General features: G+C 42.2%; 1 protein-coding gene and 1 pseudogene across 3 annotated transcripts; one reads left to right on the forward strand and one right to left on the reverse strand.

Annotated features, from left to right (window-relative positions):
• The first annotated feature begins 546 nt into the window (after window positions 1-546).
• Window positions 547-3,957, forward strand: LOC109751814 (superoxide dismutase [Cu-Zn] 4A). 3 transcript variants are annotated; one of them, XM_020310699.4, is made up of 8 exons: window positions 547-749; window positions 1,624-1,711; window positions 1,795-1,896; window positions 1,973-2,068; window positions 2,202-2,233; window positions 2,338-2,413; window positions 3,423-3,476; window positions 3,654-3,957. In XM_020310699.4, exons 2-8 carry the CDS (start codon window positions 1,636-1,638, stop codon window positions 3,674-3,676), a joined length of 459 nt encoding a protein of 152 aa, XP_020166288.1. In that variant the 5' UTR covers window positions 547-749; window positions 1,624-1,635; the 3' UTR covers window positions 3,677-3,957. The 3 variants fall into 3 exon arrangements, with proteins under 3 accessions (XP_020166288.1, XP_020166289.1, XP_073364121.1); XM_020310700.3 differs by having other exon boundaries at window positions 599-753; XM_073508020.1 differs by having other exon boundaries at window positions 640-786.
• A 2,022-nt stretch (window positions 3,958-5,979) lies between these two features.
• Window positions 5,980-16,184, reverse strand: part of LOC109751817 (uncharacterized) — a 34,827-nt pseudogene continuing 24,622 nt past the window's right edge.

Genomic DNA, 16,184 nt, shown 5'->3' on the forward strand with positions numbered 1-16,184 from the left:
ATGCACAGTTATCCAAAGATGCGTGGACTACACGCGCACCATTTCCAAAAATATTCTCCAACTTTTTTTTTCACTACTGCTGCCGAGAAGTGCGTGTGCTCTCAGCGTAGCAAAAAATCGAGGTTATTTTCCTTGATCTCAAGACAGTCATAAAAATTTGAGTGCGGCATTTCAGTGCCCACATTCATTTGCACCCGGTCAAAAAATCATAAACAATTAAAAATATCAAAAAAATTGCGAAGTAAAAATATCAATTTTTTTGCATGGTAGAAAATTTGTTTCCGCTCCAAATTTCAGATCATTTAGACATTTTTGCCGAGAGCTGCTCAGATAACAAAATGGTGTGAAAATTGAAACGGGCCTCACGCATCAAATTATCTACCACATAATTTTGTTCGATTTTTGAAATTTTCTTGCACTTGTTTTAATTTTTTTCGTCGGCGCGGATGGAGCTGAGCCTCGGCTCGGAAGTATCGCAAAAATTAGTCATTTTTCCTTCAGAATAGTAAAAAGAAAAAGAAAAAGAAACAAGAGGGGGGTAGGTGAAGGAAAGCAGCCAGCGCGTCAGTCCACCACCACCTCTGCCACCGGCTCTGCTGTATTTAAGCTAGCCGCCGGCCCTCGGTTCGCGAGTCTTCTGCAGAGCATCATCCCATCCCCCAAAGTCATAAACCCAAGTCGGACTCGCCTTCCTCCTCCCCAACTACTCCTCTCCTCCGCGCATCGCATCGCACCGGGGGTCACCTGAGGTAGGTACCGCCCGGATCACCGCCTCCAGAAATCTAGGTCTGCGAAATTCGTTCTCTCGATCTGCAGCCACGACCTCGCCGGAGTAGTTTTGGCCCGGATCTGTAGCCGATGCGTCTCGTTCGGTGTTAGATTCGGCCCCGGTCTCGTCCGGTCCCGATCCGTGCTTGTGCTTGCGCAGTTATGTGCTCGTGCGTGGTCGTCGGTTGGTCGCCGACGGATCACTGCCGAGTGTCCCTGTAGTTTATGTTGGAGGATGCGGTGATTTTGGGTGTGGGATTTGCTCTGGGTTCGGTCGGGGTTTAGATGGGCTGATGCAGTAGACTGTTCTGTGCATCTCAATTACAACTTGTTTATTTCGTCCCCGTGCAGTGTCATGTTAATTTTGTTTCATCCTACTGTCATGTCCAGCGGTTTTGTTTCTGTTGCTGAACTTAAATAACATTGCTAGGATGGAGTACAAGTTACTGTAAGTGTTTGCGTCGTTTAAGTTGGAGGATGCAGCGATTTGGGATTTGGAAATGCCCCGGATTTGGGGTCTAGATGGTCTGGGGCAGCTGAATGCCATGTTACCGTGTCATGTTAGTTTTGTTGCATCCTGATGTCATGTTTAGTTGTTCTCTGTTACTGACCTTGAGAAATTACATAGCTAGCCCACGATTTTGAGTGGTAAATGGTGATTTGATGCTTGTGGTGTCTCATATGGTGTGTGGGCGAAGCAAGGCCTGTATTATTGTTGTATCTAGCTTAAATCTGGAACTGGGCTTTACTAATTACCAAGATTTATGATATGTTTGTGCTGAAACACTGCTGGGTGATTTGCAATGTCCTGTTACTTCATTCCAGTGATTATTCACTTCTGGGGCTTGATTGCAGATCACATACACAATGGTGAAGGCTGTGGCTGTGCTTACCGGCAGTGAGGGTGTCAAGGGCACCATCTTCTTCACCCAGGAGGGAGATGGTAATTATGCAAACATGCTTTGAGAGCCTCTGTATTCTGGCCGTGTATTTTCGTTTGATGTAAATTGGTTGGTTGTTGTTTAGGCCCGACCACCGTGACGGGAAGCGTCACTGGACTCAAGGAAGGGCTCCACGGCTTCCACGTGCACGCTCTTGGTGACACCACCAACGGCTGCATGTCAACTGGTACCTACATTTCCGTTCCCCTTCCAGCACAGACGAAATGGACTGTGCTTACTGGTGTGATCGATTTCTCTTGTAGGACCACACTTCAACCCTGCTGGTCATGTGCATGGGGCACCAGAAGATGAAATCCGCCATGCTGGTGATCTTGGAAATGTGACAGCTGGAGCGGATGGTACTTCGTTTATACCCTTCTTGCCTCACTTAGATTCCTTTATGTTGGAGATAGATTTTTTGCTTTGTTTCCAAATCAGGTAGCATTGTGTGTAATGCATAGCCTCACTGACAGTTCACTTCTTGTCTCCCAGGTGTTGCTAACATCAATGTTACTGACTGCCATGTAAGCAATATTTGTTCTCTCTATAAACATATTACATTGTCCTTTTTCTTGATATTGTGTTTCAGCACAGTTCATTTGACACTGATCACAATTTTGAATGGCAGATCCCCCTTACTGGACCAAATTCAATTGTTGGCCGTGCTGTTGTCGTCCACGGTGACGCTGATGATCTTGGCAAGGGTAATGCTTTGGAAACATTTGAATCATACATTTATCTGTCTTCCTGTGCATGCTTGTTTGTCAAAGTGGAATGAAGTTGTTTTTGCAGAATTCCTAAAATAGTTATGTGCTTGTATGTTTTATATGTTTAGAATGGATCATAATCATGAATTCATGTTGTATGACTAAGTTTGAAGAGCCTGGGATTGTGAACTTTAGTCTACTTTTAGATAAACCTGTTGCTTTCAATTCATAGCTAGAGGTTAATATCAAAGGAGTACTGTGTGACTAACTGTCCTTATGGAATATTGAGCTGGGGGTGTGTTTTCTTGCTTTTCTCTAATTTCCACATTTATATCTTAAAATCGGTATAATAAAGCTAATGTTCAATTTTGGCTTGCTTGTCTTATATGATACATAAATTTATACTCTTATCACATGTCTATAGGGAAAAATGCACAATTTATGATATGCTCAGTATCACCTGAGTATTTGCTTGGCTTAGTCGATGCTTGTGTTGCTTTGGCGTATGCTTATAAGATGAGAACTTCCACCTGAATGTCCAGATTAGTTTGATTTGGCATATCCAGATTGTATTGTGTAGCCATGGTGCCCTCAGTTCACAGATCTGTTAGTTTTATTCAAGAAACTGACCCAATCTATGATGTGATGCTACAGTAACATGGCAGTATTGTTTTGCTTCATGTTTTTCTAACTCAAAAATACAGCGTGTTACCTTCACAGAAGAGACTCTTATGTTGGAAGTTGCAGAAAGGTTTTCTATTTGCATATTTTTCTCTTTCTGTTCACTGTATTGTTTAGAGCATTCAGTTGTGCATGTTTGTTTTAAGATCATCTGATATTAGCTAGCCAATCTTCCAGTGCCTGCTTGTCTATCTGTAAATTCTCCTGCTTGCTACATAAAAACCCAGAAGCTGCTCATTCTATTCAGAACATAGCCTGTTTGACATTGATTTGGATAGAGGCATGAAGCGCACATGTAACCATTACTGTCGGTGCTGTATTTCAGGTGGACATGAGCTTAGCAAGAGCACTGGAAACGCTGGTGCGCGTGTTGCTTGCGGTAAGTTAAAATTTTCTTTGGTAATGTTTTTTGGTTGCTCCAATCTGGTCCTAGTTGCCTATCTGTTTTCTTTTTGCCCAACTGTTGTTTGCTATTTTCTTGTAGTAGCATCTAGTGGATTCATTGAAACCCTGCGCATCTCTTCTGTTCTGATGATTTTCGTTTCCTTGTTTCCAGGAATCATCGGGCTCCAGGGCTAAGATGTCATCTCCACCGGCCAATGTCGTACAGATCTGGGAACCTTTTCAGAATGCAGATTTGCAATCTCTATTCTAAATAAGCACATGATCTTTGATCACTTGTTAGTGTGCACCATTCGTGTGAATTCCTATGTGCTACTCTGAACTTTATCACTGTCATTTGGCTTTCGAGTTGCGTGACTGGAACGGTTCTGTCATGTGCTTGTGGATCTGTTGTTCTTTAAGCCGCTACCAGCTCTGGACATATTTACAGAAAACGAGAGAGATTTCAGATTTCATCATATATCTTGTAGAGCTACAATCATCTTGCAACACCACATCCGTGCATCTGGATACGCTCCATGTGTTCCGGTGATGCTTTTTTGTCGGTCTTGGGCTTATCTGTTTGGAATGGTGCGACGCAAAGTGAAACTAAACAGACGTAGATCCTACACGGTGGCACTTGCTCTGACAGAGTAAGGCTGTCCCCGGTCTCCTTTGCTGCTGCGGCCACCTGCGGGGTTCTTCCCCCCTCAGGCACCGTCTCCGGGCTCGGGCGTTCCAGTGCCTCGTTCCAGGCCCAGATGGCCAGCACGCAGAAGGTGGCCAACTTGTTCGTGCTCTCCCTCCCAATTGACGGCAACGGCAGGGCCGGATTCAGCGGCAATGGCGCCAGCCATCTGCCATCTTCGGCGGCAGCCCGTTCTTCCTCGCGTCCTGGGCGGACCGGCCGTCCATCACGATGATCCTCTCCGACGGTGTCTTGCTCCGACAACCCTTCGCCAGGGACCCCGACTACTTCCTAATCGCCAGCAACGGCATCGCCATTGATATGGGACGCGCAGGGCCATCTCCGGCGCGCTCGTGGTCGGCCTCGCCACCACGATCGTCAATAGCAACATGTATTCCACCGTGGACGTGTTGCCACCGTTCATGTACGGCAAGCTGTGCTCGGGCGTGAAGGGAGACTGTTGCATTTTTGGGAGAGAGGGGATGGCAACCGTGGATTGAAAATGAACATGACATGTGGACCAGTGTAGTAAGTGAGAGTAAAGATTGATCCCGGCCGGGATAATCTTTTTCCTGATCCGCCAAACGGTTCAAGGCCGAGATAGACCGGGATCAGTGAGTATAGGGTACATATTTCAGGGATTTGAAGGTGAGGGTTCATTTACGACGAGCTTTACAACCTTAAGGTTTAAAACAGACTTCACTCGTTAGATTATCCAAAAAAATTGGCCTAGGCGCGGTGTCTATCACCTTTCCACAACTTCGCGAGTTAACCTGGATCTTGCGCAACATTTTCCCTGTACTGAAAACAATGCGAATCCATACATTACAGAAAAATGACTAGAGTGCATGACAACTTATGTCGGCTGCGAGCCTGAAACATCCAAGCAACAAGTACTGTTGTCCGTTCCAGGCAGAGACCAAGGTTGCTACTTCGAAATTCTCAACTCATCTCACCAGTGAGGAACGCCCCAAGAATTTGATAACACATGGCCTGATATGCAAACTTCTGCGCATGGAGATCTGGTAGAAAATAAGTACCAGTGAGTGGACGAGTGTGTAGATCAGGACCATCTAGGAAGCAACAAATTTAAGTTGACAGCACGAGATTCTCATCTAACATCTTACACGAAGCAGATCATATGCGAATTAAACATACTTCTCCTACTAGTAAATTGCACACGTCATCAATATATATCATCAGGGAAAAAAATCAATTAAAAGCTCAAATTGATGCTCACCTTTGTTGATCAAAGCCAAAAGGGTGTTCTTGGCACAAACTTACAAATGAGATTTGGTATGAAACCAGAAACGCCAGTAATTTTGAAAAATAGGGATCGTGGGGAGTTCATTATTCTGTGTTTAATGCTATTTTAGTTGAAGTGCACATATTTTTCTCTCTAAATAACTTAAGTAATGGTTGTACTTTATTAATGCTTCAATATTATACAATTAGACTGTTAACATTTTATTTACTACCATGTTAACATACTGGTCCTGCTCCAGTATATGGATAATCTAACTCGGTTCTCACCCCTCTAGGATCAAGATTTTTCTCCATGCCTTTTTATTTGGCGAATTATGGATAATTCTTCGCATGGGGTAAACATGCTTCTAGAACAGTATGAGATGATAGAGTGGGAGTTCAATTACAAGGTGACGTGGCAGAATCCTATGAAATGAAAATTTCATCGAACAACTGATAATGCTCGGATTTGCTATCTCCCAACCATTAGATGAAGCATATTATCAAATGGCTAATATTTATAGTTACTTCACTCTATATAATGGTATAGACTTAGTTTTTCAGGAACCATATAGTATGTATCTTGCATCTGTCAGAAAATAGCATGGGAACATATAAATGGCATATGAAGAGAAGGTATGCGGTATGACTCACAAGCACTCCCACTCCGATGGACTAAAATCTTGTCAAGGGGTACACCAAATGAACAAATTTGCCAACTTATGGACTCTCACATCATCCTTTGAGCATTTGATTTTCACCATTTGAAGGTCTTTGCAGGTAAATGATCTTCTCTGTAGTTTGATACTTGTTTCCAAGGCTTTTTTGCTTCTGGGGTTGAAGTTCTTGTGCAGATCAACAAAACTGTTATTAAGCACATGCTCAGGCATGAATACACCAACAACGAATATACACATAACACATACCAATTTAAGTTGGAGAAAAAGCCTCTCTATAACAGGTGAATGTTGGAGCAGGAAAATTAGTGCATCGAAACCAGGAGCCATACACCATTCACCAAGAGACAAGATCTTCAGGTTGCTAAAGGTTGGACATCTTCTCAATTCCCTAATCAGAACCACCTTCATATTGCACAAAAAAAGTATTCCATAAAGAACAATGTTAATTAGAATCAACTAGTATTGCACACACTGTATACAAGCGGGTTATTTGGTATTTAGAGAAGAAAATAAATAAGCCATGTTAAAAATGAAAAACTAAATAGTTATATATTATTAGAGGATCAGCACCTACTGTTACACTATGATTCACCTTTTTTTTTTGCTGGTACAATTATGTAAATGGAAATTCACATAGACTAGTACAAGATGATGCTATAGTTGAACATACAATAACATAAAAACAGTGAACTTATGAATAGCCACACTATTGAAACAATATTGAAAAATGCTAATTAACCATCTCCATCAATAAAAGATGCTCCCCAAAGCTATTCACTAACATTTCTAATTGATTCACCCACTCCATTTTATGATGAAATAATGTAGAACTATTTTTCACTTGAACATTTTTTTGTAATGTCGGCTGCGCCTCTATAAACAGGTTTTAATGCTACTAGAAAGCAGAAGGTACAGAATCTGCTCAGAGAACACTCCATGTTCTTGTGGAAGGAAAAATGTTTCTTTGGCAAGCATAAGAGAAATGATCTGTAAACGTACTTGGCTAATGTGAAGGAAACCAATGTAAGCATACTGAAAGAGAGAGCGATTAACAAAATATGGTGGCAGATATACCTCTCCAGCATCAGTTAACAACCCCAAACTTGCAACACTTGAAAGACTCCGAAGGATGTTTTGGCCACCAAGATATTCACTATCATTGATTTCACTGTTTTCATTAGCTATGATAGCAATTATCTTCACTAGATTTTTGGCTGTCAGCATGGTAACCATACTTTCTCTCTTGTGCAATCTCACTATATTCATAGGTGTCATCGCTATCGATATCATTATCATGATCATAATTGCCGTTCTGACCAGCAGACCCATATCCAATCTTATAATTCTTGCTATTATCAGAACCATCTTCCTCGTCAACGCTTTCAGCAAAAACATCATCTTCACTGATGTATACAGAATCATCACCACTCAAGAAAGAGCCATCACCAGCCTTATAACTCTTCTCTCTCTTATCCTTATTGTCGCTATCATCGTCGTCATCATCAGTTGTTTCATCACAATCATCTTGATTGGTGATGTGTTCGGAAGCATAACTGCCATCATCATCGTCACCATCATCAGAAGTAGTTTCATCACAATCCTCTTGCTCAATGATGTGTTCAGAAACGTAACTTATGTGTTCAGCATAACTGCTATCATCATCGTCACCATCATCAAAAGTAGTTTCATCACAATCCTCTTGCTCAATGATGTGTTCAGAAACATAACTGCTATCATCATCGCCACCATCATCAGAAGTAGTTTCATCACAATCCTCTTGCTCAATGATGTGTTCAGAACCATAACTGATGTGTTCAGAAACATAACTGCTACCATCATCGCCACCATCGTCAGAAGTAGTTTCATCACAATCCTCTTGCTCAATGATGAGTTCAGAACCATAATTGCTATTATCATCAGCCGCATCGTCATCGTCGTCATCATCATCATCATCATCATCATCATCATCATCAGTAGTAGTTTCATCATAATCCTCTTGATCAATGGTGTGTTCAGAAACATCATCATCATTGGTTTCGTCATACTCGTCATCCTTGTTAGAGTTATATATATATATATATATATATATATATATAGCCATGTAACCTTTCGTATTTACCCTATTGTATAAGGGGTTTCCTGCATATATTCCACACCTGTACATGTATATATACTGGCCTATGGCCACCTGGAAATACAAGTTGCATATTCCTAACATGGTATTAGAGCTAGGTCAATTTTTTGCACTTATGCTCATCACTATAGCCTAAGAAAACACACTCAACAGACTAAGCGGTCAGTTTGGTGCATTCGCGAGGGGCAAGAAGAACATAGCAAACACAATCAAACAAGCGAAGCGTCTAATAATCAGGAGAACGATCAAAGAGACGCTCGTAAGGAACACCACCCTGGAGAGCAGCGGACAGCTGAAGGTTGATAAGATAGGTGGAGGTGAATATAGCATTGGCCCAAAAATGAGGTGGAAGAGAAGCGGCGATCATCAACGCACGAGCCATCTCAAGAAGGTGGCGATGCTTTCGCTCAGCCACGCCATTCTGAGCATGAGCACCAGGACAAGAGAACTGAGGAAGAGTGCCCTGCTCAGCAAGAACACCACACAACATCTTGGAAGTATACTCGCCAGTGGAGTCAGCATGGAACACACGAATAGGCGAAGAGAACTGAGTGTGAACCATGGCAGCAAAACACTTATAGGTGGAAAGAACTGAAGGAAATATGCCCTAGAGGCAGTAATAAAGTTATTATTTATTTCCTTATATCATGATAAATGTTTATTATTCATGCTAGAATTGTATTAACCGGAAACATAATACTTGTGTGAATACATAGACAAACAGAGTGTCACTAGTATGCCTCTACTTGACTAGCTCGTTGATCAAAGATGGTTATGTTTCCTAGCATAGACATGAGTTGTCATTTGATTAACGGGATCACATCATTAGGAGAATGATGTGATTGACTTGACCCATTCCGTTAGCTTAGCACTTGATCGTTTAGTATTCTGCTATTGCTTTCTTCATGACTTATACATGTTCCTATGACTATGAGATTATGCAACTCCCGTTTACCGGAGGAACACTTTGTGTGCTACCAAACGTCACAACGTAACTGGGTGATTATAAAGGTGCTCTACAGGTGTCTCCAAAGGTACTTGTTGGGTTGGCGTATTTCGAGATTAGGATTTGTCACTCCGATTGTCGGAGAGGTATCTCTGGGCCCACTCGGTAATGCACATCACCATAAGCCTTGCAAGCATTGTAACTAATAAGTTAGTTGCGGGATGATGTATTACAGAACGAGTAAAGAGACTTGCCGGTAACGAGATTGAACTAGGTATTGAGATACCGACGATCGAATCTCGGGCAAGTAACATACCGATGACAAAGGGAACAACGTATGTTGTTATGCGGTTCGACCGATAAAGATCTTCGTAGAATATGTAGGAGCCAATATGGGCATCCAAGTTTCGCTATTGGTTATTGACCAGAAAAGTGTCTCGGTCATGTCTACATAGTTCTCGAACCCGTAGGGTCCGCACGCTTAACGTTCGTTGACAATATAATATTTATGAGTTATGTATGTTGGTAACCGAATGTTTTTCGGAGTTCCGGATAAGATCACGGACATGACGAGGAACTCCGGAATGGTCCGGAGATAAATATTGATATATGGGGATAATAGTGTTTGGACTCCGGAAGGGTTCCGGAATTCACCGGAAGGGGTTCCGGATGTTTCCCGAAATGTTTGGGTACGAGAACACTTTATTTGGGCCAAAGGGGAAAGCCCACAAGGTTTTTGGAAAGCGCAAAAGGAAGTTTTGCGGAGTCCAGGGGCCAGACGCCAGGGTCCCTGGCATCTGGGTCCAGACGCCGGGAACCCTGGCGTCTGGTCCTAGAGTCCGAGAAGGACTCTTGCCTTTCGGGTGAAACCGACTTTGTGGAGGCTTTTACTCCAAGTTTCGACCCCAAGGCTCAATATATAAATAGAGGGGTAGGGCTAGCACCCAAGACACATCAAGAAACACCAAGCCGTGTGCCGGCAACCCCGTCCCCTCTAGTTTATCCTCCGTCATAGTTTTCGTAGTGCTTAGGCGAAGCCCTGCGGAGATTATTCTTCACCAACACCGTCACCACGCCGTCGTGCTGCCGGAACTCATCTACTACTTCGCCCCTCTTGCTAGATCGAGAAGGCGAGGACGCCATCGAGCTGAACGTGTGCTGAACGCGGAGGTTCCGTATGTTCGGTACTTGATCGGGACGGACCGTGAAGGTGTACGACTACATCAACCGCGTTGATAAACGCTTCCGCTTACGGTCTATGAGGGTACGTAGACAACACTCTCCCCTCTCGTTGCTATGCATCACCATGATCTTGCGTGTGCGTAGGAATTTTTTTGAAATTACTACGTTCCCCAACAGTGGTATCAGAGCCAGGTTTTATGCGTAGATGTTATATGCACGAGTAGAACACAAGTGAGTTGTGGGTGATACAAGTCATACTGCTTACCAGCATGTCATACTTTGGTTCGGCGTTATTGTTGGATGAAGCGGCCCGGACCGACATTACGCGTACGCTTACGCGAGACTGGTTCTACCGACGTGCTTGGCACACAGGTGGCCGGCGGGTGTCAGTTTCTCCAACTTTAGTTGAACCGAGTGTGGCTACGCCCGGTCCTTGAGAAGGTTAAAACAACACTACTTGACGAACTATCGTTGTGGTTTTTGATGCGTAGGTAAGAACGGTTCTTGCTCAGCCCATAGCAGCCACGTAAAACTTGCAACAACAAAGTAGAGGATGTCTAACTTGTTTTTGCAGGGCATGTTGTGATATGATATGGTCAAGACATGATGCTATATTTTATTGTATGAGATGATCATGTTTTGTAACCGAGTTATCGGCAACTGGCAGGAGCCATATGGTTGTCGCTTTATTGTACGCAATGCAATCGCCCTGTAATGCTTTACTTTATCACTAAGCGGTAGCGATAGTCGTAGAAGCATAAGTCGGCAAGACAACAACGATGCTACGACGGAGATCAAGGTGTCACGCCGGTGACGATGGTGATCATGACGGTGCTTCGGAGATGGAGATCACAAGCACAAGATGATGATGGCCATATCATATCACTTATATTGTTTGCATGTGATGTTTATCTTTTATGCATCTTATCTTGCTTTGATTGACGGTATCATTATAAGATGATCTCTCACTATATTTCAAGGTATAAGTGTTCTCCCTGAGTATGCACCGTTGCGAAAGTTCTTCGTGCTGAGACACCACGTGATGATCGGGTGTGATAGGCTCTACGTTCAAATACAACGGGTGCGAAACAGTTGCACACGCAGAATACTCAGGTTAAACTTGACGAGCCTAGCATATGCAGATATGGCCTCGGAACACTGAGACCGAAAGGTCGAGCGTGAATCATATAGTAGATATGATCTACATTGTGATGTTCACCATTGAAAACTACTCCATCTCACGTGATGATCGGACATGGTTTAGTTGATATGGATCACGTGATCACTTGGAGGATTAGAGGGATGTCTATCTAAGTGGGAGTTCTTAAGTAATTTGATTAATTGAACTTTAATTTATCATGAACTTAGTCCTGGTAGTATTAGCATATCTATGTTGTAGATCAATAGCTCGCGATGTTGCTCCCCGTTTATTTTTTATGTTCCTAGAGAAAACTAAGTTGAAAGATGTTAGTAGCAATGATGCGGATTGGATCCGTGATCTGAGGTTTATCCTCATTGCTGCACAGAAGAATTATGTCCTTGATGCACCGCTAGGTGACAGACCTATTACAGGAGCAGATGCAGACGTTATGAACGTTTTGACAAAAGCTCGGTATGATGACTACTTGATAGTTAAGTGCACCACGCTTTACGGCTTAGAACCGGGACTTCAAAAATGTTTTGAATGCCACAGAGCATATAAGATGTTCCAAGAGTTGAAATTGGTATTTCATACTCATGCCCGTGTCGAGAGGTATGAGACCTCTGACAGTACTTTTCCTACAAGATGGAGGAGAATAGCTCAACCAGTGAGCATGTGCTCAGATTGTCTGGGTACTACAATTGCTTGAATCAAGTGGGTGTTAATCTTCCAGATAAGATAGTAATTGACAGAATTCTCTAGTCACTATCACCACGTTAATAGAACTTCGTGATGAACTATAATATGCAAGGGATGACGAAAATAATTCCCGAGCTCTTCGCGATGCTGAAATCGACGAAGGTAGAAATCAAGAAAAGCACAAAGTGTTGATGGTTGACAAGACCACTAGTTTCAAGAAAAGGGTAAAGGGAAGAAGGGGAACTTCAAGAAGAACGGCAAGCAAATTGCTACTCAAGTGAAGAAGCCCAAGTCTGTACCTAAGCCTGAGACTAAGTGCTTCTATTGCAAAGGGACTGGTCACTGGAAGCGGAACTGCCCCAAGTATTTGGCGGATAAGTGCTACCTCTTGAGTACTGCGTTAGTTTTCCCTTGAAGAGGAAAGGGTGATGCAGCAAAGTAGCGTAAGTATTTCCCTCAGTTTTTGAGAACCAAGGTATCAATCCAGTAGGAGGCTACGCGCGAGTCCCTCGTACCTACACAAAACAAATAAATCCTCGCAACCAACGCGATAAGGGGTTGTCAATCCCTACACGGTCACTTACGAGAGTGAGATCTGATAGATATGATAGGATAATATTTTTGGTATTTTTATGATAAAGATGCAAAGTAAAATAAAAGCAAAGTAAAAAGCAACGGAAATAACTAAGTGTTCGAAGATTAATATGATGAGGATAGACCCGGGGGCCATAGGTTTCACTAGTGGCTTCTCTCGAGAGCATAAATATTCTACGGTGGGTGAACAAATTACTGTTGAGCAATTGACAGAATTGAGCATAGTTATGAGAATATCTAGGTATGATCATGTATATAGGCATCACGTCCAACACAAGTAGACCGACTCCTGCCTGCATCTACTACTATTACTCCACACATCGACCGCTATCCAGCATGCATCTAGAGTATTAAGTTCATAAGAACAGAGTAACGCCTTAAGCAAGATGACATGATGTAGAGGGATAAATTCATGCAATATGATAAAACCCCATCTTGTTATCCTCCATGGCAACAATACTATACGTGCCTTGCTGCCCCTACTGTCACTGGGAAAGGACACCGCAAGATTGAACCCAAAGCTAAGCACTTCTCCCATTGCAAGAAAGATCAATCTAGTAGGCCAAATCAAACTGATAATTCGAAGAGACTTGCAAAGATAACCAATCATACATAAAAGAATTCAGAAGAGATTCAAATATTGTTCATAGATAAACTTGATCATAAACCCACAATTCATCGGTCTCAACAAACACACCGCAAAATAAGATTACATCGAATAGATCTCCATGAGAGAGGGGGAGAACATTGTATTGAGATCCAAAAAGAGAGAGAAAGCCATCTAGCTACTAACTATGGACCCGAAGGTCTGAGGTAAACTACTCACACTTCATCGGAGAGGCTATGGTGTTGATGTAGAAGCCCTCCGTGATGGATGCCCCCTCTGGCGGAGCTCTGGAACAGGCCCCAAGATGGGATCTCGTGGGTACAGAAGGTTGCGGCGGTGGAATTAGGTTTTTGGCTCCGTATCTGATCATTTGGGGGTACGTAGGTATATATAGGAGGAAGAAGTACGTCGGTGGAGCAACAGGGGGCCCACGAGGGTGGAGGGCGCGCCCCCTACCTCGTGGCTTCCCTGTTGGTTGCTTGACGTAGGGTCCAAGTCTCCTGGATCATGTTCGTTTTGAAAATCACGTTCCCGAAGGTTTCATTCCGTTTGGACTCCGTTTGATATTCTTTTTCTGCGAAACTCTGAAATAGCAAAAAACAACAATTCTGGGCTGGGCCTCCGGTTAATATGTTAGTCCCAAAAATAATATAAAAGTGAATAATAAAGCCCAATAATGTCCAAAACAGAAGATAATATAGCATGGAGCAATCAAAAATTATAGATACGTTGGAGACGTATCAAGCATCCCCAAGCTTAATTCCTGCTCGTCCTCGAGTAGGTAAATGATAAAACAGAATTTTTGATGCGGAGTGCTACTTGGCATAATTTCAATGTAATTCTTCTTAATTGTGGTATGAATATTCAGATCCGAAAGATTGAAGATAAAAGTTCATATTGACATAAAAATAATAATACTTCAAGCATACTAACTAAGCAATTATGTCCTCTCAAAATAACATGGCCAAAGAAAGTTCATCCCTACAAAATCATATAGTTTAGTCATGCTCCATCTTCGTCACACAAGAATGCTCTCATCATGCACAACCCTGATGACAAGCCAAGCAATTGTTTCATACTTTAGTAATCTCAAACTTATAAACCCTCACGCAATACATGAGTGCGAGCCATGGACATAACACTATGGGTGGAATAGAATATGATGATGGGGGTTATGTGGAGAAGACAAAAAAGGAGAAAGTCTCACATCAACGAGGCTAAATGAGCTATGGAGATGCCCATCGATTGATGTTAATGCAAGGAGTAGGGATTGCCATGCAACGGATGCACTAGAGCTATAAATATATGAAAGCTCAACAAAAGAAACTAAGTGGGTGTGCATCCAACTTGCTTGCTCACGAAGACCTAGGGCACTTGAGGAGGCCCATTGTTGGAATATACAAGCCAAGTTCTATAATGAAAAATTCCCACTAGTATATGAAAGTGACAAAACAAGAAACTATCTATCATGAAGATTATGGTGCTACCTTGAAGCACAAGTGTGGTAAAGGATAGTAACATTGTCCCTTCTCTCTTTTTCTCTTTTTTTGGGCCTTCTCTTTTTTTATGGCCTTTCTCTCTCTTTTTTTAATTCCTCACTTGGGACAATGCTCTAGAAAATGATGATCATCACACTTCTATTTATTTACAACTCAATGATTACAACTCGATACTAGAACAAAGTATGACTCTATATGAATGCCTCCGGCGGTGTACCGGGATATGCAATGAACCAAGAGTGACATGTATGAAAGAATCATGAACGGTGGCTTTGCCACAAATACTATGTCAACTACATGATCATGCGAAGCAATATGACAATGATGAACGTGTCATGATAAACTGGATGGTGGAAAGTTGCATGGCAATATATCTCGAAATGGCTATGGAAATGCCATAATAGGTAGGTATGGTGGCTGTTTTGAGGAAGATATAAGGAGGTTTATGTGTGAAAGAGCGTATCATATCACGGGGTTTGGATGCACCGGCGAAGTTTGCACCAACTCTCAATGTGAGAAAGGGCAATGCACGGTACTGAAGAGGCTAGCAATGGTGGAAAGGTGAGAGGGCGTATAATCCATGGACTCAACATTAGTCATAAAGAACTCACATACTTATTGCAAAAATCTACAAGTCATCAAAAACCAAGCACTACACGCATGCTCCTAGGGGGATAGATTGGTAGGAAAAGACCATCGCTCGTCCCCGACCGCCACTCATAAGGAAGACAATCAAAGAACACCTCATGTTTCAAATTTGTTACATAACGTTTACCATACGTGCATGCTACGGGACTTGCAAACTTCAACACAAGTATTTCTCAAATTCACAACTACTCAACTAGCACGACTTTAATATCACCACCTCCATGTCTCAAAACAATCATCAAGCATCAAACTTCTCTTAGTATTCAAAACACTCATAAGAAAGTTTTTACTAATCTTGAATACCTAGCATATTAGGATTTAAGCAAATTACCATGCTATTTAAGACTCTCAAAATAATCTAAGTGAAGCATGAGAGATCAATATTTTCTATAAAACAAATCCACCACCGTGCTCTAAAAGATATAAGTGAAGTACTAGAGCAAAAACTATATAACTCAAAAGATGTAAGTGAAGCACATAGAGTATTCTAATAATTTCCGAATCATGTGTGTCTCTCTCAAAAGGTGTGTACAGCAAGGATTATTGGGGTAAACTAAAAAGCAAAGACTCAAATCATACAAGACGCTCCAAGCAAAACACATATCATGTGGTGAATAAAAATATAGCTCCAAGTAAAGTTACC

The sequence above is a fragment of the Aegilops tauschii genome, chromosome 2 (genome assembly GCF_002575655.3).
Source record: "Aegilops tauschii subsp. strangulata cultivar AL8/78 chromosome 2, Aet v6.0, whole genome shotgun sequence".
NCBI lineage: Eukaryota > Viridiplantae > Streptophyta > Magnoliopsida > Poales > Poaceae > Aegilops > Aegilops tauschii.

Coding starts and splice junctions, on each gene's coding strand:
- LOC109751814 (XM_020310699.4), top strand. CDS start 1,636: ATGGTGAAGGCTGTGGCTGTGCTTACCGGCAGTGAGGGTGTCAAGGGC. Junction 1,712..1,794: donor CTTCACCCAGGAGGGAGATG/GTAATTATGCAA, acceptor GTTGTTGTTTAG/GCCCGACCACCGTGACGGGA. Junction 1,897..1,972: donor CAACGGCTGCATGTCAACTG/GTACCTACATTT, acceptor TTTCTCTTGTAG/GACCACACTTCAACCCTGCT.